The 23,372-nt window shown below is 31.0% G+C and overlaps 1 protein-coding gene across 1 annotated transcript; it reads right to left on the bottom strand.

The window, feature by feature from the left end:
* Nucleotides 1-757: 757 nt before the first annotated feature.
* LOC129987667 (peroxidase-like) lies at nucleotides 758-21,426 on the bottom strand. Its single transcript, XM_056095623.1, has 11 exons — nucleotides 21,390-21,426; nucleotides 19,625-19,792; nucleotides 16,021-16,161; nucleotides 15,139-15,243; nucleotides 12,269-12,376; nucleotides 8,947-9,082; nucleotides 7,626-7,982; nucleotides 5,780-5,974; nucleotides 4,657-4,826; nucleotides 2,504-2,606; nucleotides 758-839 (listed from the first exon to the last, which is right to left on the bottom strand). The coding sequence occupies exons 1-11, from the start codon at nucleotides 21,424-21,426 to the stop codon at nucleotides 758-760; spliced, it is 1,602 nt and encodes a 533-aa protein (XP_055951598.1).
* Nucleotides 21,427-23,372: the final 1,946 nt, after the last annotated feature.

The following is a 23,372-nucleotide window of genomic DNA, read 5'->3' on the forward strand; positions in this document are numbered from 1 at the left end:
TTGTGGCGATGAAATATTTTATTTTCTTAATGAATGTATTAAAATATATCTATAATGAAAAATGTATCTACACCACATAGCTGATTTCATAAACCGCTCTGCTGCTAACATGAATTCACAACATGCACACAAATAATTACACTTTTATTTTCATTAATATAAATGCCTTAAAACTACATGCACAAAATGCAGAAAAAAAATCCGTTAATTTAAACTTCCATTGTTATAAAAATGTATAAATAAATAAATGGAAACTTAAGAATAAATCCATAAGTTTATTTAAATAAATATCCTAAGTTATAGCCAAAGGATTTCAGTAATATTGTTGTCTTGAAATTTAGTATTTATAGTAGACTATCTAAAAATTGAGTGCAAAAGAACTCTCCTATCATAAACAATTCTTTAAATAACTCTTGAATAAAAAAAATGCGGAAAGGAATTGGAACTTTACAGATATATTTAAACACACACACGTTTTATTTCGTTAGTAATAGATATAGACGTAAAGAACTTTCCTACTTTGGAGAAAAAAATTAATGTTTTCTATAATATTCTAAAGAAATTCAAAGAAACTCATATCTGAGAAATAATTAAATAATCTTTTAATCAAATATTTCTATCAGGAACTGTTAGAAATATTAAAGAAAACCAAAATGTATTGAAGATTTGGGTTTCTCCCATTTTATTGAAAATGAACCTTCTTCGTTTTGAGAATTGTTCATACATTCATTCAGAAGGCTCATGCTGTGAAAAATAATTATGTAGTAATAGAGTTTTCATTTTCCTTCCATAACGTGAGGTCAATCTTGGGAATTTCATCACAGGATACAGCTGAATTCCTTCAACAAAAAATAACATAATTACTATATAATATAAATTAAAAATAAAAATTTTCAATAACTGAACAGGTATATTTTTCGATATATTTTGAGTATATATATCAAACAACACATTTATTTCGATTTATTTACAAATTTATGTTTCTAAAGTCCTAATTCATGAAAAGAATAAAACAGAGTGAAATATGTGGTTAAATTCATTTTGTATATAAGTTTTCAATTTTTTTCATAAATTTCTAAATTTATGAAAATTTAGAAATTTTAAGTGAGTCAAAAAATATCAATTCAATTCAGTCAATTTATTATAGGATGTTCGTAACTTGGATCATTCATTTGAAGCTGCAATTATGAAGCAAACGTAACTGCGCATTCTGAGTAAGAACAAGTACTGCTTTGTATAATATATGAATCGTCTTTGATGACCTTCTGTTTTGGTTTGGTTGGTTATATTTATTTTCAATTAACTTGTATAGATGTATCCTGCCCAACTGCCAGACATTAAAACCATGTTATTTTAATTGTTTTACATGTTTTGTTGATTACGTACGTAAATCTTTCCATGATATCATAATTCTATCAATAACGTAAGTGGGCCATTAATCTATATTCTAAATTTCTCGGTATTGTGAAATGAATTTTTTGTTCGTCTCATAAACTGCATAGATAGCTAGGAGAATCCTTCTTTTTTTCAGCTTTCAACAATGGACGACATTGAGGCGAGTAGATATTTAATGAAACTATGAAAAAAGGTTTGAATTTCAGGGTAACGATGTAATCTATTGTTGGAAAATAGGGAAAATTTAGTTGTGAAAAATGGCTAAAATTCAGAAAAAGTTTTCAGGACAGTTAATTTGTTGTAATTAAAGGCACATTTTAAAAACATTTCAAACAAAGTAAAATTTATTTTTGAACAATGACATTTCCAAAAGTTATCACTGGAATGTCCTGAAAATCCAGCTAATTAACTAATTAAATAAAATTTTAATTAAAATTTCCAAAACCTCGCTCCGAAATCCATATTTTTTTGTATGTATCCAAGGTATATATAATGCCAAATTTGGCATTTAAAAGTTAACGATATGATTTGTCGAACACCTACACACAAACACGTACGCACGTACGCGTACACAGAGACAATGTAGGTGATTTTCGTTTAAATTTTGATTAATTAATTTATCAATGTTAGATTAATTAGATAAATTTATCAAGGTTTCTTAAAATAATATCAATTGAGAATTTGGCATTATCGTTGGCGTGTCATATCTATACGATTTAGATACGCACGAATTTTTCACGTTCCATCAGTGGGCATATTTATTAACTAAAAAGTTAACATTGTAAATAATTTTAAAAAGTGCTATTAATTTGTCTTACACGAAAGTATAAGTATATATATATATATATATATTTTTTGCCTTTATAAAACATGTTACATTGGATTTACTAAAAAGTCATAGAAATATATTTTTAATTCTTCTTTTTATATTTTACCAACAAGTAATACGCTATCAAAAATTCACATTTTTTTATTCTCTAAAAAATTATAATTTATGAAATGACTAAGTTTCGTTATCTACTCCATTGAAAAAAATCAGAAATAAAAAATAATTTTTAGGTATTTTTTTTTAATCGTTTGTAATAAATTAGACGAAGCCGAAACTTACTCTTTGCTTGGAAGAAGAAACGGATTCTTTGTGACTTCACTCATATCAGTGTCGTCACATAAGATTCTAGCAAAAGAGCACTGCTTCAAAGCACTTCTTTGATCTAAAAATAAATATTTCACTAAAATACATATGATTTTACATACATACATATATGCATATACTGAGTATTAATATCCTCTCATCTGCTATCAAATATTTGCTGCCTATTATAGTACAGGGTGGTTATAATTAAAATTCCCCTATAAACAGAATCCTACAACGCAAACGGGTGAACGGATTGCAACGAAATTTGGTATATAGACAATACATGGAATGTGCTCATGGAATTTCGAAAATGTTTTTAGTTCCAAAATGCCCACTAGAGGGCGCTTTTTCCGGAAGAACATTAAATTTAACAAAATAAACTACCAAAACGGAATACAGAAACAATCTTAACAATTCAGAACAAGAATTATGAGTTATAAAATGCAAAACAAGGAAAAGCTGTCAGTTCTAGGGAAAAATGTCGAGATTTCCACGCTTGCGAAGAAGAGGAAGCTTTATGCAAAATAGGTTAGGATATGAAACGTTTGCAGTCATTGTCATTTTTTATGTCGTTTTTTCCAGCTGTAATGATGACGATATCTTGTTGCGAAGATGAATTGATTAAAGAACGCCATAACGCCGCATCACAACCGATCAGTTACGATCTGATATTGAACAACTGTCCATCGACTTGAAATTTTGAAGGTGAATGAGGGTGGTCATATGTAGAGCACCTTTCTCTACATCGTCCTGGACACGATTAACAACTGCTACTCTTGTGAAATTTCGTCCTAATCTGTTATTGTTTCTGCAAACTGAACTTTTTTTTTTCTCAAACAGCATACTGTTATTTTTCCTTACCTTTACTTAATGTGGTTTGATGACAAGGGGATCAAAAACTAGTCAATAAGTGTTAATATTGTTTCTTTATTCCATTTTGTTCTTTTATTGTGTTCAAATTAGTGTTTTTTACGGAAAAGGCGCCCTCTAGTGGACATTTTGGAACTAAAATATTTTTTTCTCGAAATTCCGTGAGCTCATTTCATGTATAGTATATATACCAAATTTCGTTGCAATCCATCCAATTCATCCAAGTTTAGGTTGTCAGATAACATGTTTATTTGAGTTATCCCTTCTGGTATAATTCACATAAGCATACCATCTGATAGACAATCAGATATGCCTTTGATAAATATCAGTGGATCATATACCAAATCCATAGAAATTTCATCGAACATACTAATCACGTGACTATTATTCGGCTAGAGAAATAAGATACTGAAAAGATAATAATATTTAAATATAATGCTCTTATTATAAATATTTTTGTTTAAAAAACCTGATATGCAGGAAACATGAACTTTTCAAATTCTGTATATAGATGGGTAACCAAGACTAAGTCATACTTATGCTTGATCATCTGAATGACAATTGTCGGGACTGGACTTTTAAAATCAACAACTGCAGCATCAATCATATTCATCAGTCACAGTATATGCCCTTCCAGTAAAAGTATATTATATCGTTTTAGTGGGAACAAATGTTGGCTCCTATCATTGTAGTGGGCTCAATCAATCCCAGAATATTACATTATTTATCAAGGAAGGAAAAACTGCTAACTTAATGGTAGCTTCTAATCCACATTCTTGATTGTATTCTCCTTTCCTCTTTATGCCAAGAATGTAGAAGTTGGTAACAAATACAGTGTTGTCTCGTTTTCGACATTTGATATTGAAATGGCTCCGTTCTGAAGTAATTTAAAAATCTAGTAAATCTCAAACTAAATATAAAATTTCGAAGTTGTTTCTCTTCAATAAAAGGAATTTTTCATCTTTTTGAAGATCATTATTTTATTGTTACCATCATTGTTAAATTGAAAATAGGCGGTCTGTTTAAAGATGGCTTTTGTTAACTCCTATCTCGGTCAGATGACGAAGGTTTATCTGAATCGGTGACTATCAAAGGATTTATGCTGAATTTATATAAGGCATACAATCTAGTTATTATTTTTAAGCCTTCATAAAAAATACTTGAAATGGTTCTGTACCGAATGCATTTCTGAAATTTCTTTAAATAAAAAAAACCATCGTTGTTATATAAAATCCGCGTTTTATAAAAAAAGCTACCATCTGTAAAGGGAGCCCCTGGGCCTTCGATGTCAAAGTAAAATCGATCCCCTTTCTGGTTGAAATAGAACTGCTTAGCATTGATGCAGACAGCTGACGGTCCCGTAATGGCTCCCGGCATGTGGTACTCCAGTTGAATCCCAACCCACATGTCGATGTCTTCTACTGCCCTAGAATATGAAAAAGAAGTTATTAATCAAAATATAGGCTATTATAGTTTTATCTACGAATATTTGAATGAAATGCAAACCACAAAGAAGTTACCACCTCATCAGATTATGTTGGCTTCTAGTTAAAATTGAATGACCATTGTCTCTACACTGGACAGTTGGAAACTGAATTTGAACCAGGTGAATCATTACGGGCGGCCACGGCACAAATTCCTGCCGTAGTAATTAAGACCCCTAATTGAAATACAGATAATCTGACCCCACAGCATTATTATACCCATCAAGTAACGAAAACCTAACAACTGAACAGGGAGTGTCTTACCCACATTTCTGAGCTGCATTGCTGTCGGATGGAAGAATCAGTTTGGAACCTAACGAACTTCTTCATTCCTGACACAAAAGATCTTATTTTAACATATGCTTGACCACAGCATACATTTTTATATCAACAATAAAGTGGCCTTTTATTAATATAAAAGGAGGTAATATAAGAATTAATAAAAGGAAAAACAGAGATAATGATCAAGACAAAAGGATTTGAGAATTTTAGAAAGATGATATAAGATATATAACCGACTGTTTGTTGCCTTTTTATTGTATAAAGTAAAAACTTACAACGCTTACGAACGAATCGGGGTTATCATGAGAATATATAAATATAAGGATTTATAAATGAGAAATGTATAAATGAGATTTACTATATTTGAAAGAGAATATTTAGAGGCATAGAACGGATTCGCCTACGATCACCCTGGTTATTTTAAATTGCATCATTAAAAATTTGAAATTACTTTAAGAACGTTAAAGCAGAAATTAAAGAATGAGATATTTTTCATAGCAAAATATATTTCCTTTTACATATGTCAATACACCAACAACACGCAGTTTAGATTTTCCGACTTTCATTTCGAAAACATGTGTCTTATAAAATAAATAACAGAATTCAACCTTACAAATAAGTTGTCTTCAGCAGATCAGCATTATCCTTTGACATCAATCCAAGTTTATAGAGATCGTCAAAAGATGAAATGATGATTGCTCCTTCCGAGCAAAATTTCACGATTTGTATATACGGTGGCAATCCATGATCTCTTCCTCTTTGAATGTTGATTGAGGCTAAATCTTGTCCATAATGCACTCCAGGCTGCCTAGAAATGAAGAGATGATACAAAAGTAGATTAGAAATGATTATAAAAGCCATATGTTTGAAGAGCAATAAATAAATTATTGTGAATCTTCATATACATGTGGTGCCAGACTAATGTTCTGATTGGAAAGTTGGTCCTGCTCACCATCGCCATTGACGGATTTGACCGGAGTTTGGGAGTTGGATGCCAGACTCGAAAGAAGACGAAGAGCAGATGGCATTTAGAAAAAAACATTATTTTCAATCTTTGACAAGCGATCTTTTTATTCATTAATCTTTTTACTTTATTTCTTTTTAATATGCTAACTGCAAATCTGTAAGATATTTTATATCAATTCAATATCTACAATTCAAGAATCTTGATTATTGTCTCCGTCCATCCTGTACGTTTTAAAAGGCTTTCAGTAAATAGCACAACAAAATCTGGACTAACGCATTGATTTCAATCAATGCTGGGGACATGTAGGCGAGATAATTAATAGTCACAGTTAAAGCTTTGCACAGTAATCGGATATTATATTAAACACTTACTAAGTAGAAGTATGGTAGACAATATTTAAATTAGAATACCTTCCAATTTAGTTTTCATTCTATCGAAACGCTTAGTTCCTGGACAATTTTCTGAGTTAATAGTTAGAAAGCAAAGAAGAAAGAACGTTGTGGAGATGCGGAATGAAGTCTAAACCCTTTGGAAAATTCACTACTATTATTGCTATAGTTCATGAAAGTGTTATCTTCTTAAATTTCAACTGAAATTTAACGACTTCATATTCTTTTCTGCATTCTCGATCCTAGTGGTTTCATGACAAAGCCTCTACTCTACCCTACCCTGTAGGAGAGTCACAAACTAGAGAACCGACTTTATGGCAGATTTGGATTTTATAGTCTAGGTATGTCGTATCTTTCTCTGCATGTGCATAGAGGCCGGTTTGAGGGCGTGGTGATATAAGTCCTTAACCTATGATTAGATAAGAAAAAATATATTTTTGAAAATAAAAATTCCTTAACGCACGTTGAAGAACCACTACGATCTGGTCTATTGATATTGTCACGTAGGTACTTTAGTGTGGAACTCAATGACACACACAAGAAGTAGAGCTAAACTAATTTATTAACTCAACTCTGAACTGAGAACACAGTGATTGACAGATCTTCTGTTTTTATATTAGCAGGGAAAGTTCCAGAATACTTTTCTGGAGACAGTAAGAAAAGTCCAGAATACTTGTCTGGTAAACTAAAGAAAAGTCCAGAATCTTCTGGAGCATGAAATAAAGGAAAACATAAAATCAAGAAAGTAAATATTTGCACAAACTGTGAATCGCATTGTTTGTAGCGGGATTCGAACTTTCGATCTCTTGATTATGAAATCAGCGCTACGACCATTCGGCCATGGGGAGTCTACTGCCTCTTTTCAATGCGTTAATATTGATATTCGTTTTGCCCTTTGTTTCTTCTCTACACGGCTACCTTCTCTAATTTCTCCCCTCTATATTGATACTTGATTTAAATGTTTAGAAGGAAATTTTTTCACATTCAGAAAACATTATGAGCTATTAAATATCAGTAATTATCATAATGATAATTCCAAGATATATTAATAGTAATAAAAAAAGGATGCAGAAACCACGAATCATTGTAAATCTACAACTTACTCGTACAAGAAATCTGTAACATCTGTGACCATGTAGCGGTCGTATTGCTCAGACGGTACTTGATGCGCCCCTTTGATTATTTGAGATAAGTGTCCTTCACGAATAAGAAAAGGATTCGAATACGTATCTTTGAACCGAAGGTTCAGTGATCCGATTTTTGTTGGTACCAAACTGTGAAGTCTGTATGATCCAGCTGCGAATTCGTTCCACATACCAAGTATGATATTCGGATTGTAACGAATACCTTTGGCACCGTCTGGCACAGTCAAATTAAATTCTTCCACAATGCGAGGGCTCAAAAGAAGTGGCAGAAAGTCCTTGAAGACTATGCACTGATGCTCTGCTATAGTAATCTTTCTGAAAAAAAAAGTAATGCATAATATGTTTATGATGGATTTATATCAGCAATTTCCAAAACATATAACAAAGAACTTTTTCTGAAATATTTTCAAATGCATGATGTAAAGAATAATGAGAATGTTGGTTGAATACTTCAGTATAAAATATAGTAATAATCTTACCATTCTTTGCTGACAGTAATTTTATGCAATAAGAGAAATTACTTTTTGCGTGGCATTCGAATTTATTATTCTATAACGGTTTTATGTCTTAAATGGCAATTTGAAGAAAAAGTTTCAGGCGTACAAAAATAAAATGGCACTGAATTAGGACGAGAATATTGGCAAGTTAAATAAATCATAATCTTTTTTAAGACCCACTTGATTTTGGGAAACTTGCACCTTATCTCTTTTATTTGTTAGTTCCTTTCATTTTTTATTAATAATTTTTATTGGGGCAATTTATCAATCTTTACTGTGCCAGCTTCGCTGTAATGGCTTTATATCACATATTCTGGCTGCTGAACTGCTAGGATTAAATATTTGTCCTAACTCGAAAGAGTTATTTGTATCTTTTTAAAAACTTTTTTGTTTAAAATATAATTTTTTTTCTTTTTCTTGGTAATTCTGTATCAGTTTTGAAGCTCAAATGAAGCTAAAATATATTCACTTCTCATAAATGGTGACCCGGACTTGAGAGCTCAAATGTCTTTTTCGTCATCTGACTGCGGTTCAAAATTATGAGGTTCGTCCCAAAATACCCCTGTGATGCTTTAAAAAAGTGCCTTTAACTAACTATCAAGCATTCTGATGTTATTCGAAAGCTTCTTACTAATGATTTCTTTGACAATGGACCTATTTTATTATATACGATGCTATGATTGCGTTAAATTTCTTAACTTAATTGGAATCGAATGTTGTGGTAAGCAGTTGGAATTTGAGGCAAGATACGTTTAGGAAAGCATTTTGAAACTTTTTTAAACCTGGCTTCCTGAAATAACTTTTCTTCTCCCCAGTGAGGGTTCATCTGCTTCAAGACCTTTGCTATCCTGTTATGTTCTCTCATATAGATAGTCAGCAAACTTGTCGCAATAGTATGATGGTTTGTACGTGGATCACCTAGAATTTCGAAATGAAATTATTATTATGAAGAACATTTAATTTTTTATTACTATAAAGAATAATGTGACACTAAGAAGAAATCAAATGCACGTGGAATTTATTTTATTATCTCTACTAATAATAAAGATGTATGTGTGTGTGCGTGTTGGCGTTCTATATACTTCTCAGTCATTCGATCTAGAACTAGCAAACTTAGTACACATAGGAAGATGGCAAGATATGGAAGGAAAGACAGATGGATTGTAACAATTATGTTTAATAGCTCTATGATGTCATGGGACTGGTCTCCATTAGAAAAGTTCAAATGCACAAAGAAAAGACGTAAGAACAAATGACGCGTTCTTTATGTCTGGAAATTTTCCTGAATGATGAATATGTAGTTATATTTAAATAAATTTAATATTAAATACAATCAATATCCCCGGTGAACCAGTTTGCCAAAGATGATTAGTCTAGATATTTATATATCTGGTATGAAGACCACATACCAAATTTCATCCGTTTCGCTCAAAACTTTTTTGAGTTAATGTATTAAAAGATAAATATAATCTTAAAAGTTTCATACTTAGGTAAGTCATAGATTTGTTGAATCGATCGACAAAATATTCTATACACTCTTCCATTATATTTGTATGGAATAATAATCAGTTGCCAATACGTTTATTAAAATCAATTTATAGATATTAAATCTTTTATTTTTATCCTCTTTATTTGTATTTATTCTTCCAGGTACAATTGGTGAATCTTTTTCAGCGAATTTTGCTAATTTTAGTATGATTAAATGCTTTATATTGAAGTTGTTTGAATTGGAGAACCCTTTTGAAAATCTCTTTCAAGAATCTTTAGTTGTATTCAGTTACTCTAACGTTATGCATAATGTCTGTAATTTCAAGATTTGAAAACTATTGTATGTTTTCCAGTTGCAGTCAGAATTGTAGAGAACTGACACTGAAATCTGACTATAACAATTAAAAAGGATATCTAGATTATCTTGATTATCTTATTGAAGTTTTTGGTACACTTTTCACTATAATTTGGCGCTTTTTTAAATTCCTTCATTTCTAGCAGTTTGTAAATTTGGTAATGAATAACTTTCTAGTATATTTCAATATTTGTATATTGTTTAAATCTCTTTGAGTAGTATTTGGATCATCTGCTATGAAGGGCTTTTTTATATGTATCAATATGATATAATAATTAATATATAAATTATATAATAATATATATATTAATGAGTTTAGGTTTTTCAAATTTTGTTTTGTGTTATTAATCCATAAAAAAATTCTAAAATGATTAAAAATTAGTTTAGGAACAGTGATTGAAATTTTGTGTTAATCAGAATGGATTTTATTTATTAATCAAAAACAAAATAATGCAAATGTTGCTTTATTTAAATGTTAAAATAAAAATTTCATTAATTAATTTAACCCTGGAAATTTATTCTTATTAGAAATTCATAGAAGATTCAATCTGTTATTCATTTTAAAACCAATAATTTCATGCTTTTAAGCTCTTTGGGAAATGATAAATTATGGTGATCTGCATTTCATTAGAATATATATATTGATTGCTGATATACATCATGAAATATAAATGCTGCTATTTTTATTTTTAGAAACAAAGAACGTATCTTGAAACATTTGTCTGACATTTTAGCTATTTATTTATATCTTGGGAAAAATGCCACCGAATGAATTGATGTTATACTTTGTAAAAGGGTATGAGAATGTGACAGTTTGTAGTTTTGCTTTTTTTTCCATTTTCTAACTTTTAACTGCCCTAAGTTTCAAATTTGATACCGGACTTTTAAACCAAATTGTAAACTTACAGTTGGTTTGTTTTTAATATTTGGCTGTGTAGCGGATTGGTATGAGCGAGGATAGAACCTGGGACCTTGTGGTTCGCAGCCGAGTAACAAGACCACAAGACAAAAGCAATTGCACGTGTTTTGTAGCTGTTATCTGGCTTATAAGCTTTCACCACAGCTGTTTGTATCTGCCCATTGCATAATGTTCATTTGATTGAAAGTTAAAAAAATAAGCTCCAGCTGTCAAAATTGTTCAAATAATGTGACATTTTGCTTTCCTGCAGTATTGAACGAATGACAAATTTTTAGAAAAAGTTAAGCTAAATAAATCTTAGGGCCAATATCTTATATTTACTATAAACTAATTATTTATAGCTAAGGCCTATTTTACTTGAAGAACTGATACTTCCTTGAAAATTCATATCTGTTTTTTTTTTTTCGAAATAAATTTAGATTTTTTAAAAAAAATTATTTTTTCCTTTATCTGGTTACTGCAATGAACACATTGATATTTTTAAAGATTTAATTCGGAGAATCAGGCTTCTAAAGGCTAAGGAAGGCCCATCAATTTTTTGAATTATCACGATTAAGTATCGTCATGGATAGTTTCGTTTGCAGGGAGTGTAGTACAATTAAATTAAAACTGGAACATTTTTCATCTGTCCTCGTCCTTCAAGTGTTACGTCCACATTTTAGTATTGATGTATTGCTCCCGCTGTTCATTTTATTTATTGTCTTTTGAAAATAAAATGTATAAAAATGAACAAAATTATAAAATATATATATTTTTTTGGCGCCCCCAAAAGACTGGCATCCAAAGCATTTCTTTTTGCACAGCTTTTACTTCGTCATTGGTATACTTTTCTGGCTAATATTAAAAGCCTTTAAATTACCACCAATAGCTTTTGGCACTGAACTAAAAGCTTACATCGTTCTTCAACAGACGACACATGCAAGAAAAATACAATCTAACACAGTCTCATCGGCCACAAGACATAATTTTTCTCCAACACTGGTTTCATTACATATACGCTTTACTACTTATTGTTAAAGCAATGTTTTCTATAGATACAAAAAACAGCGACACAGATATTTAACAATATTTCTCATTATTCATTTGTAGAATGCACATGTAAGCAAAAATAACATATGACAAATTCAAAATTCAATAATTTCTAAAGCAAGATCAGAATTTATTCTGTAATACTAAATTAAACTCCTGTATTTAAACGTATTCATGGTAAATGTTTCACCATATTCTTTGCTAATGACAAATGTTCAACCTTATAGAATATATGATTGAATGAGGAAGTTTAGAATTTATATGTCAGAATGATATAGAAAATTCACCTTTTTATATATTTAGAGTCATTTACCTGACATGAAGCACTGTGGTTCTTCTCCTTTTGGACAGAAAAGATCATTGGGGCCTTTTCCAGAAGGCAAAAGACAGCCAACGCTTGAATCGTTATGCTTTAGTTGCCCTAAAAGTAAATAAAATGCTAGATCATCTATCAGCTATAATAATAATTACGGAAGTATTTTTAATTTACAATTTGCTTTGCATATTCTAAAATATGATAACATTTGGCATAACTTAACAGTTATGTATTTTAGTGTTTCTTTTACATTTTCAAATTCGATAATAGTTACTTAATATTTCTTGAAATACCAGCCTATGTTAAGTTCAATTTTATCTAAAGCTTCTCAAATTACAAATGTTTTTGTAAGTGGTTATTATGTATGTAAGGAAATACCACGTTAATAATCCAACGAAGAATGCTTGTCGTTTGGGAAATCTGATATGATTTGCTCCTACGCACTGTGAAATTACGGCTTTTTTTAAAGTAATCTAAGTTTCATTATTTTTTCACTGAGAACCACCACCGTAAGAAATGAAATCTAATCACGGTGCTTTCATCTGGAAGTCTGGAATTCTCATCTTCATACTTGGGTGGTCTCTCCTTAATTCATGGAACAAGATATAAAGGAAAGAAGAAACACTTATATCTTGTTATATAAGAATTTAATAATATATACAGGATTAGCAAGAAATAAGCTACCTACTTCAAAGGGCTCTAAAATGTATTCTATTGATCCAAATAAAATAAAATTTGAACTACAAATTATTCAGATGATGCGCTTTATATTTATTAATTTAAAAAAATTTAGTTCAAAAATTCACTAATAGATAACATAGTACGAAAATCGTATTTATTTGCATATATTGAAAATGTGAAACATAATTTGAGTTACAGTACAGGTCTATTACCAGTTTTCTTTGGATAAAAAGAAGGAGGATTCTGCACGAACATTAGATTCTGCTCTGTTCCTCACGCCAATGTCGTAAGAAAAAGCGTTACTGGTAAAATGGTTCTACCAGAACCCAGAAAACTCCACTCTAAAGGAACCCAGAAATCACCACTCTAAAGGAACCAAGAAAACTCCACTCTAAAGGAACCAAGAAAACTCCACTCTAAAGGAACCCAGAAAACTCCACTCTAAAGGAACTCAGAAAACTCCACTCTAAAGGAACCTAGAAAACTCCACTCTAAAGGAACCAAGAAAACTCCACTCTAAAGGAACCCAGAAAACTCCACTCTAAAGGAACCAAGAAAACTCCACTCTAAAGGAACTAAGAAAACTCCGCTCTTGCAGCTCTAAAGGAATTTCGTCGTAGGAAGCAGGTACGAAGAGGTCCAATGTCTCCAGGTGCTCTACGCAAGATGATACAGAAATTTTAAAAAAAATGGGTAACTGCAGTTTTCCAGGTAGAGGACGAAAAACAAATCTCGTCTTCCAGCTCTAAAATGTTGCAACCGCGCTCGTTGAAGCCAGCAGTCAGTCGCTGCCTAAAAGTGTGAGTTTGCCAGTTGTTTTCCATCTTCCAGATATGTTCTATTCAACTGTACGAAAAATCGTAGGCAGATTTTGCATTTTTATCCATACAAAATCATGTCTGCACCTGTTGCAGGACGGGGACATACAGGTCAGTAAAACTTTTGTACTTCAGTTCCTTCCTGGAATGGTGGTTGACACAACTTGGCCATGGAACATTCTGTGGATTGAGGTGGCCTACTTTTGCCTCAATGGGCAAGTAAGCACCCACAACTGTCGAATTTGGGCAGAGGAAAAACCTCACGGTATTCAGGAACAATCTTACATCCTGAAAAAGATCGCTGCGTGGTGTGGTTTTACAGCTACCTTTATTATTAGACCGTATTTCTTTGAAGCGATAAATTCAAATGGAACCTGTTCCGTCACAAGACAACGATACCATGATATTCTGAGGGATCTTGTAATGCCAACTCTTCTACAGCGTGGATGCCTTGAAGACATCATTTTCATGCAGGATGATGCATATTAATCGTGGTGTAAAGCGATTGTTAATACAGCATTTCACAGAACCACGAGTTATCAGCCGTCATTTCCCAATAGCATGACCTCCTCTCTCGTCGGACACCACCCCTTCGACTTTTGGTTGTGAGGTTATTTGAAGGACAATATCTATCGTCAAAGGCCTTCATCTCCACTAGATGTGAAAGAAATATTCGGCGCCGTATTCGTAATATTCCGCAGACTCACTCCGGTCATCTATAGAAAATATGTTTCACCGATTAGAGCATATTGTTGAAAATGAAGGTGGACATATTGAGCAATTTTAATTTTACATTATTTAACAATTATAAGCCATGTTAAAGGTTTTATGTGTATTAAAACGCCACTTAAAGGTAAATTTTTGTACTAATTTTTAATAAAATAAATGTAAAGGGCATCATCTCAATAATCTGTAGTTCAAATTTTATCTCATTTGGATCAATAGAACGCACTTTAGAGCCCTTTGAAGTAGGTAAGTTATTTCTTGCTAACCCTGAATATATCGAATGTTCAGGAATTGTTTAAAATTTTATTAAATTTACTAAATTAACATTGCATTTTGAGGCTGCAAAGTTGCAATTTGAATCTGGCAGAGAGTATTTTAGAAAAATATCTTTATTTTGAATAATGATCAATAAGAATGACAATGTCTAAAGGCATTCAACCCTCCAGAACTTCTTGATCACCAAAGTGAAACCATTTGATCTAGTAAAGCAAATTACAAAAGCAAAAGATGAAGGATCTGCGACGTTAGAAACTTTTAACATATCATAAAGCTCATAAATACTAATGTTACTTTTATAATAAAAAATGGCACCAAATAATTAAAAAAAAAACTTTTTTATCTCAAATAAACAGTCTTACAAACCTGTTCCATCCAGTGTTCTTAGTTCCTTTGACCTCTTTTCACTCGGGCTATACACTTGAGAAATATCAATTGCAGAAGTAACACCATTCTTCTGAGCTCTTTGTTCTGTGAATAATAACATAAGTTTAAGCAAAACTTAAAGATTTTATGAAAAGTTTTTATACTGTGAATATAGGTAGAGTCTTATCTTTTGAATTATCAGCGAATGAAAGTTATTGCAAGATAGAAAATGCAGTGAAAATTTACAAAAACAAACAAACATTTAATTAGTTAAAGGGAGTGAAATTTAATAAAGGGACCATATGAGAAATTAATTGGAAAAAACTAACCTATTCTTTTAATTTTAGTTATTGAAAATGTGTCCACTCAAGAAGCATACCATTTAAATTAGTAGTTCGTGGAGGAAAATGTCAAGAATTTTTTAAGATATTGAAAAGCATTTTCTTCTAGAGAATTTACTTTTATATCGAACTAAACAAATAATTAATTCTGATAAAACATTTTCTAGAAGTGACATCATGCATAATTTTAGGGGCTTATTTTTCCTAATATATATTTCTTTAAAGGATGTAGGACCATAAGAGATAAGTGTTGTGATGGACTTACCCATTGTAATATAATTTCCTTCGCATTGAGAAATTTAAAACTTCCAGAAAATGAAGAGCAACGAGCAAGCATTGTTACTCTTTTTTTGGGAAATTTCTATGATACTCTTTTCTTGTTCAGATAGAACGGACATATTTTTTTTTACATTCGGAAAATATTTTTCAAAGTTCAAGAACTTATTTGAATATAGAATATATATATATATATATATATATATAATATAATATAATATAAGACTAAAAATTTCTTCCATAATGTTTTTTTAAATGTACTTACGAGTGTTGCATGCACACTGTTCAGTTCTCTGAAAGTCTATACAGGTCTTATTGAACTCCGAATAAAAAGGATCATCAGGCCGTACTGAAATTGGCTTGCATTCCGGTTTATTCGCATTTTTTTCTGAACAGCAGTCAGTAGCTATAAAATAATAATAATAATGATGATAAATCTGCGATTATTACAATGGAATGTTGAATTTTATGTGAGCAAGAATAAAAAAGAACAGAAGAAATCTATAAAATAGTGAATGAAAAAAAAATCCAGCTATTTTAAAACCGATTATCTTTTAATGTCAAATAAGCAATGTTTTATAATGTTTTATGATAAATAAACAATGCATTATGGTAAAAAGGAAAATACACAAATTATAAAGAGATCGCTAGTTTGAGCAATTTTTAATGATTTTTAAAAATGTTCTATTTTATAGCTTAAAACGCTTAGTAGTTTCAATGCTGAACAATAGTAAAGAAAAGGATTGTGTTTCACAAGTTGGGAGAAATTATAAAAAATATCAAATACAGAATCAAATTTTAAATTGATGGTGACACTGATTTTAACCGATATTTCTGAAAATTATTCATTCTGATTTATATTTTTGATATTGAAAAAAAATTGTGATTTAACATACATTTCTTTATATTACAAATGGCTTTTGGAAAAATTCTATTAAAAAAGCTGTAATGAACTTTTATTAAAATAGCTAAGAGTTATCAAAAACTTTTCCCTCGTTTCATCAAATCTTGAAATAGATACAAAAATTTAATTAATAAAATATTACTTTTCCATTCAAATCAATCAATGTTTTTTATATTTTTATAACAATTGAAAATGTCTGGCAGTCCATAAGTAATTCAGTAGAAATTGTTCCAATGTTGTTATTTATAATGGCACTTGCCATGGACAAGCTCTCTCACAAAGTTAGCGACTTTAAGCCAAGTGGGTGTCTCTTGTTTTAGCAGCACCAACGAGGGCCAAGAGTACGTCTTAGCTACTCACACATGACATTCGCTTGCACAACCCCTTTTTACAGAGGGGCACATTCACACATCATACAGATAGAACAGATGAGGAACAACCATGCCCGAACTGGGACTCGAACCCAGGACGACCAGGTCACGGGGAAGACGTGCTACCCCTATGCCAGGACGCCGACAATTTTTCCAATGTTCTCACTTTAAGAAAGTACAAAAATTACAAATTTTAGTTCCCAAACGTAGAAATGAAAATAATTATGCTAATGAATTTAGGCGTAATCAGTTATCGAGAAATCCAGAAAAACATTGAAATTCACGTAAGCACGAATCTTTGCAAAATATTTTTTTTTAATGATCATTTATATTTTTATAATAAATTAACTTTTTTGTTTCAACGGATATTGATCTGTATTATTAACGACTGTTATTACAGTAGTTTGCAATATGCATTCTCATCTTATGTAAGTTGAATAATCATTGCAAAATCCTTCATTGTTTTCAATGTATAAAAATAAGTCCAAAAAATTTAATTTTTATCTCTAATAATAACTAGTCGGCTTTGGCTATCAACTGATTCGTCAGGAGTAATGCTCTCTAAAATTTTCGATTAAATATTTATATCTAATTATCTTAGTTTCTTAATAGATTCTTCAGCAAGATATTTCTAAGTTTAAAATTTCGATAGCCACGTAACTCATATAATTATATAAGACTTAAAGATATTTTGTTCATTACACTATGTATCTCTCCAATTTGCTATCAGATATCTTAAAATTTAAATTTGAATTTGAGATAGAAGAGATAAAACTTAAATAAATACGAAATCGTTTTTGCTGAAACCAAAACATTTTTTTTAAACTATGACAACAGAAAAACGAATTCTTTAGCATTGTACTTATGTATACCACAGAATAATCTTTTGAATAATTTGTTCTATATTTCAAAGGTTTATTCAGTAAGAATTTCTCTGATTGAACATAAAATTAGATTTTACCTTCAAAAAGATTTAATTGCTGTAAATAAAACTATTTTACTTCAATCAATAAATGTACTTCTGAAAGCAATTATGAAATATAACTTTTATACAGTCTTAACTGTCCTTCCGAGAATTTCTAAATAATATGATTCGAAATATTCTAAACTGAATTAGTCCGCATAAACATCGAAAACATTAATCCAATAATGATTGAGCTTTCTCTATTTTATCATCTATTTTTTTTCTGGTTGAAGATAGAAGGGCAGATTTACAAATTATTTACAAGATTTACATATTTCATTTTACGTGCACGAATTCTTTACATAGCATACAACCATCATTCGTTCCGTTCTTACTTACACTTCACCAACCAAACTTAAACTTACTTCTGTTTCTGTGGGAATTTTTCCTGACCTCACCAATACACGCATGAGCATAAGGGTTACATTATATTATGGTTAAGACAGGAATTCCAACATTAGTAATTGAAATTTGAAGTTTTGGAAACATTTTCGCAGTAAGCCATTAAGAAATAGTGAACAAAACATTAAATTGAAATTTATAGTAATCATCAAACATGGGGAATATAGTGTTTTCCAAAAACGATTAATAGGTTAATAAAACATTATTTTTTTAGTCAGAAATCAAATTGCACCGCATAGTTTTTACAACAGCCAGGAGATATTTTTAACACACACAAAATGATAACTAAAGGTTGAATATATTGTAATGTCCTGATCTAGACTGATCAAATTACGAAACAAAATTTCCAGACAATTCTTTATTTTACAGCCCTATATGTACAAAGAACAACTTATTCTAATCTTGGTTAAATAAATAATTATTTACACCTGTAGTAGGAGATACAACAGTCAAAGTCGAAGGTTTTTTGAAACTCAGTTGCTTCACGGACTACGAATTCGTGGGCGTAGTCCAACAGTCTCCTGCAATTCGTTTCTTCTCTCCTCCTAAAAATAATTTCCAAGCTATATTTCGGCGACAATATCCGCCTCTTAATTTACACTGGTCATTTGAGCTTTCTTTCGGCCAATAGAAGTTCAGCAATATGCTCTTTCAACGGCGCCAGTGGGGGAAGGTCCTTTCACAAAGAGAAACATCTAGCATTCAGATGTTTGGACACCCCTTTCTCTTTGAAGGTACTATCAATACCTCTTGGATGATGAATTCCACATGTAGTCTTTCATTGTAGTCGCTAATGAACAGATGCGAGACCACCCAGGTGAAAAGATCCACCATCTGGCTATCTCGAGGCGTTTACTAACAGCGACAACACAGCTGGCCGTAAATGTCTTATCAGTACTGGGAAACAATGTTAATTAACTGCTTTCTCAAGAATCCATTGATGAATAGTTATATGAAACTTTTAATTGAAATTTGTAATAACCATTTATCATGAGGAATATATTGATTTACAAAGACGGTTAATAGGCTCATAAAAGAAATAATTTTTTAGTTAGAAATCTAGTTGTAGCATAGTTTTATGCAACAATGAGGTTTTCCGTTTCTTGCCACATTCAAAATGCTAATTAAAGGTTGAATCGATTAATTTTGCATAATTCTCAAGCCTTCTGAATCTAGTAGCATTAGCATAGATGCAATCAATTTTTGTCGGACCGCTAAAGATACTTACATGGGCTAACAGAAAGAAGAATATCAATAGCTAAGAATTCTGCAAAAGTAGCGAATTGGAAAGTCACATTAACAGTGGGTCTGTGATGGTCCTTGAATATTTCCAATGAGAGATCCCTGGGTTCTGGCAAGGGTTCTCCTGTAACGGACTTTCGGAAATCTCCATGGCCTGAAATTATACAAAAATTTAGTAATAATAATTTATTTAAAAATACATATCCAAATAATTTCTTCTAAAATAGCAAAGTTCAAATAAAATCATGCACGAAATGAAATATTAGTCCAACCATGAACTATTCAGATTGCTTTATTGAACGTTTTCACAGTTAATTCAACGCTTTGCTGATACATGAAACTGCAAAATACTGTTAGAAATGTTATGGATAGGAACGCTCAAAAATTCTTTTCAACGAGAAAGGGTGTAAAATAAATCATAAGTTAGGCTTCAAATAAAGTTTAATGGGCCCCGAAAATGGACTTAACCATTGCCAGATACGTAATTGCTATGATTTGACTATTGATTGGATGATTTTTACCAATGGATATTGATGATCATATTTTCTAAAACTGTTATCTCAAAAAATCCTTTTTATATCATAGTAAAATGAAAGATATTGCCTTTTTAATTATATAAATTTCATTTTTGTACAATGCTTTCCTTATTTATAATAAACTTATTAAATGTAGTACAAAATTTATAAACTTTTTTTTTAATTTTATGAAATTTAAACTCATCTGTCAAAACTTTAAATCGCGTGCTTTTGTCAATGTTAAAATTAAAATTTAAAAAAAGGCTTTATTTGGAAATTATTAATGAAGTAGGATTTTCAGTTTCTCCTCTATTTTGGTAAAAATAATGTCATACGATATCGTGAAGAATCTGTTATACTCAAGAAGATCTAAATTCCATACAATACCGTGAAGATTTATGCAGAATCTTATTCCATTCTAGCTGTAGACAGTTAGACAGTTGGATATCAATACAGTTTGCCACAAAGTAGTCTCAATCAATATCAGGACAAAACATTAACCCACAGGTAATCGAAAAGGCTAGCCGGAGACCATTAATCAATTCCTCCATTTTAATGCCTTCAGGATCTTCACAGAAAACTGTCTCCTCATGAAGATCCTTTTTGACTCAACCATTCAACAGCGCTAGAGCATCATTTGCAGTACTTTAAATATATAAAAACTTATATTGTAGCAGTTGCATTACTCTTATCTTCTCTTTTGGATACTAGATGGTAATGCCTGATTAGGCCATCCCATATGTCATCCCATAGTGCATTGGGATTGTAATGAGAATGAGACGTGACGCTGAACTGTGAAGCCGCGCGCTTGAATGTCTTGTCTTTGTGTTTGTTTAGTGTGTGAATGTGATTATTAAAAGAAATGTTCCTAAAAACATTCGTCCTGTTGCTTCCTGCATGGATCATAATTATCTACATACCACCACAATATCAATATAGTAGATAATTGAGCTTATGAGAGATTACTGATTAAGTTTCAAGGAAATAACTGCAAAAATTATTTCTTTAATCAATCGATGACAATCGCACGTATAAGAAACACTTTAATTGGTTGGACTACTTCGTGTAGACATCAAAACAATATTGATCGGCAATGTATGCTTATGAGAATGCCTTGTTTAGAAAGCAAGTTTTTCCTCCTGTCGATTCTTTGTTTGTCATATGAATTGTATAAAAAATACCTAGAGAGTATATAATGCGTAAACTACTGAATAAATTAATTTTTTTATTAATTACTAATTATAGATGCTTGTGCCTCCTTAACACATACCATGTTGCACTATAAATCCATCCAGAGAGCAATTCTATATAGTGGATAATGGAGATAACTTTAAACAATCTATCTATATATGAAACACTAACGTACGTGGCAGAGAAAGCGAGCTTATTACTAATTATCGAATGGCAACAATCAAATATAAATAAAATATCATACGGATTTCAGATTGCTTCATTCTTTTAACATCTTTACAGCTGTACTGAATCAAACGCTTGGCTTAACAAATTAATGGAGTTGCAGAATGCTGTTAAAAGTGCTCCGGTGATGGTTTGGACATGTCACCAAAGAGGACATCCAGTCAGAGAAAAGAAGATATAAAAGAAATCAAGAAAAAAGCTTCAAATAAAAATTTCAATCAAGTGCAGAAATAGGCTTAAGCGTTGCCAGATAAGTAATCGTGGTAAAATAATGTACGGTTTTTCTCCAAGCATTTCAAAATTGTGCTGATCGACCAAAAATTCTTTAAAAGTCCGTAATCCTGGGTGTATAACAGAAATGCTCGCAAACGACTTTTAAAGTTGAAATTAAAAAAAATGTCTCGATTATATTAGATGAGAAATCGCGCCAATTTTTTTCGATTTTTTAGCCCGTATATTAATTTTAACTCTAGTCATAATCGTTATGACTTGCCCCCAGAAAACTTATACTTATAGTATTCCAAACTAATTATCTTATAAAGAATGCTTTTTGTATTATCTTAAGACTAAAAAAACACATTTTTAATGATATAAATTTCATATTCATGCAATTTTTCATATAACTGTAATAACATTTTCAATTCAATTTTATATACTATCTGAAATAATGTTTTTAAATGTTATGATGGAATTCAAAGTCTCCATCAAAACATTCAAGTAAGTTCTTTTGCCAATCATGCATTCTGTATTATGAATTCACCTCCGCTTTTATTTCGTAATATTCACTTTGTAATTTGCAATAAACTTTTAATTAAATTCATTATTTAGTCGTATTAAATTACAAGGTGAAATGTTTTTTTTTAAAGAAATGTATCCCATATTCATAATTATCAGACTAAACCCCCAATAATCTTGGAGAACAAACTGGTCCCCAAAGGCGATAATATAAATAAATGATCCTGATGACAGTGATGTGTTTCAGTTTCTTTCTTCAACTCTTTTATGACATAACAATCTTCGAAATTGGGGCCAAACTAACATTCATTTTTTTTTTTACATTTTGTTTTCAGTATTAATTTGCCTTAAGGTAATTTTCTGCACTAAATCAAAAGTGCTCTACAACTTTCTAATTGATATTTTTCTCATATTTTTCACCGTTTATGAATTAAGATCACTAATTTCAAAATCTGTCAATAGATTGCTTTGTATCTTATCGAGATCTGTATAGCCTTTTTACTGTACTTAAATACCAACTTTATGGCACATTTAGAAATTCAGAGAGGTTATAATGGATATAAGGTGGAATCGTGTATATCAGTAATTTTCTGGATTGTAAATGTGCAATGGGAAGAAACTAGAAACAAGATATTTTTGTCGTAACATTGACGGTCTATCGTGCCATGGGAATAAGGTAAGTAGAACAGCTGTGTTAACATGGAATTGTTGAAATAAAGACTTTATGTATTATATCGTGTAATAATCGTGACATAGGAATGTGTCAAGAACAATGGCTGTTTTTACACGGAATCTTTGAAATGAGGATTTTGGCGATTCTATTGAGAGACGCACAGCACCTTGTAAGCTGCACTCTGATAATAAATCTGCTATAAACTGGGACAACTTAAAAAAAGGTTTTGAAACGCAATGAAGTTTGGCGCCTTACCAAATTACATGTGAAACAATAAAGGCGATTTAGTTTCAATGTTTTCTTCACACAAAGAAGAGATATAACGGTTCCTTTTTGAAGATTTTAATCCTTGCTATTTATTTACAGGAGTTAAATCAGCGTTTCTGTTTTCTATA

The sequence above is a fragment of the Argiope bruennichi genome, chromosome 10 (assembly GCF_947563725.1).
Source record: "Argiope bruennichi chromosome 10, qqArgBrue1.1, whole genome shotgun sequence".
Lineage (NCBI taxonomy): Eukaryota > Metazoa > Arthropoda > Arachnida > Araneae > Araneidae > Argiope > Argiope bruennichi.

What these genes read in the sequence shown, in the direction of transcription:
- LOC129987667 (XM_056095623.1), bottom strand. Translation starts at nt 21,426, where the DNA reads ATGGTATGTGTTAAGGAGGCACAAGCATCTATAATTA. An exon ending in ACCACAGTGCTTCATGTCAG is followed by an intron (nt 9,083 to 12,268) that starts GTAAATGACTCT and finishes TCGAAATTCTAG; the next exon opens with GTGATCCACGTACAAACCAT. An exon ending in GTTACAGATTTCTTGTACGA is followed by an intron (nt 5,975 to 7,625) that starts GTAAGTTGTAGA and finishes CTTCATTTCTAG; the next exon opens with GCAGCCTGGAGTGCATTATG.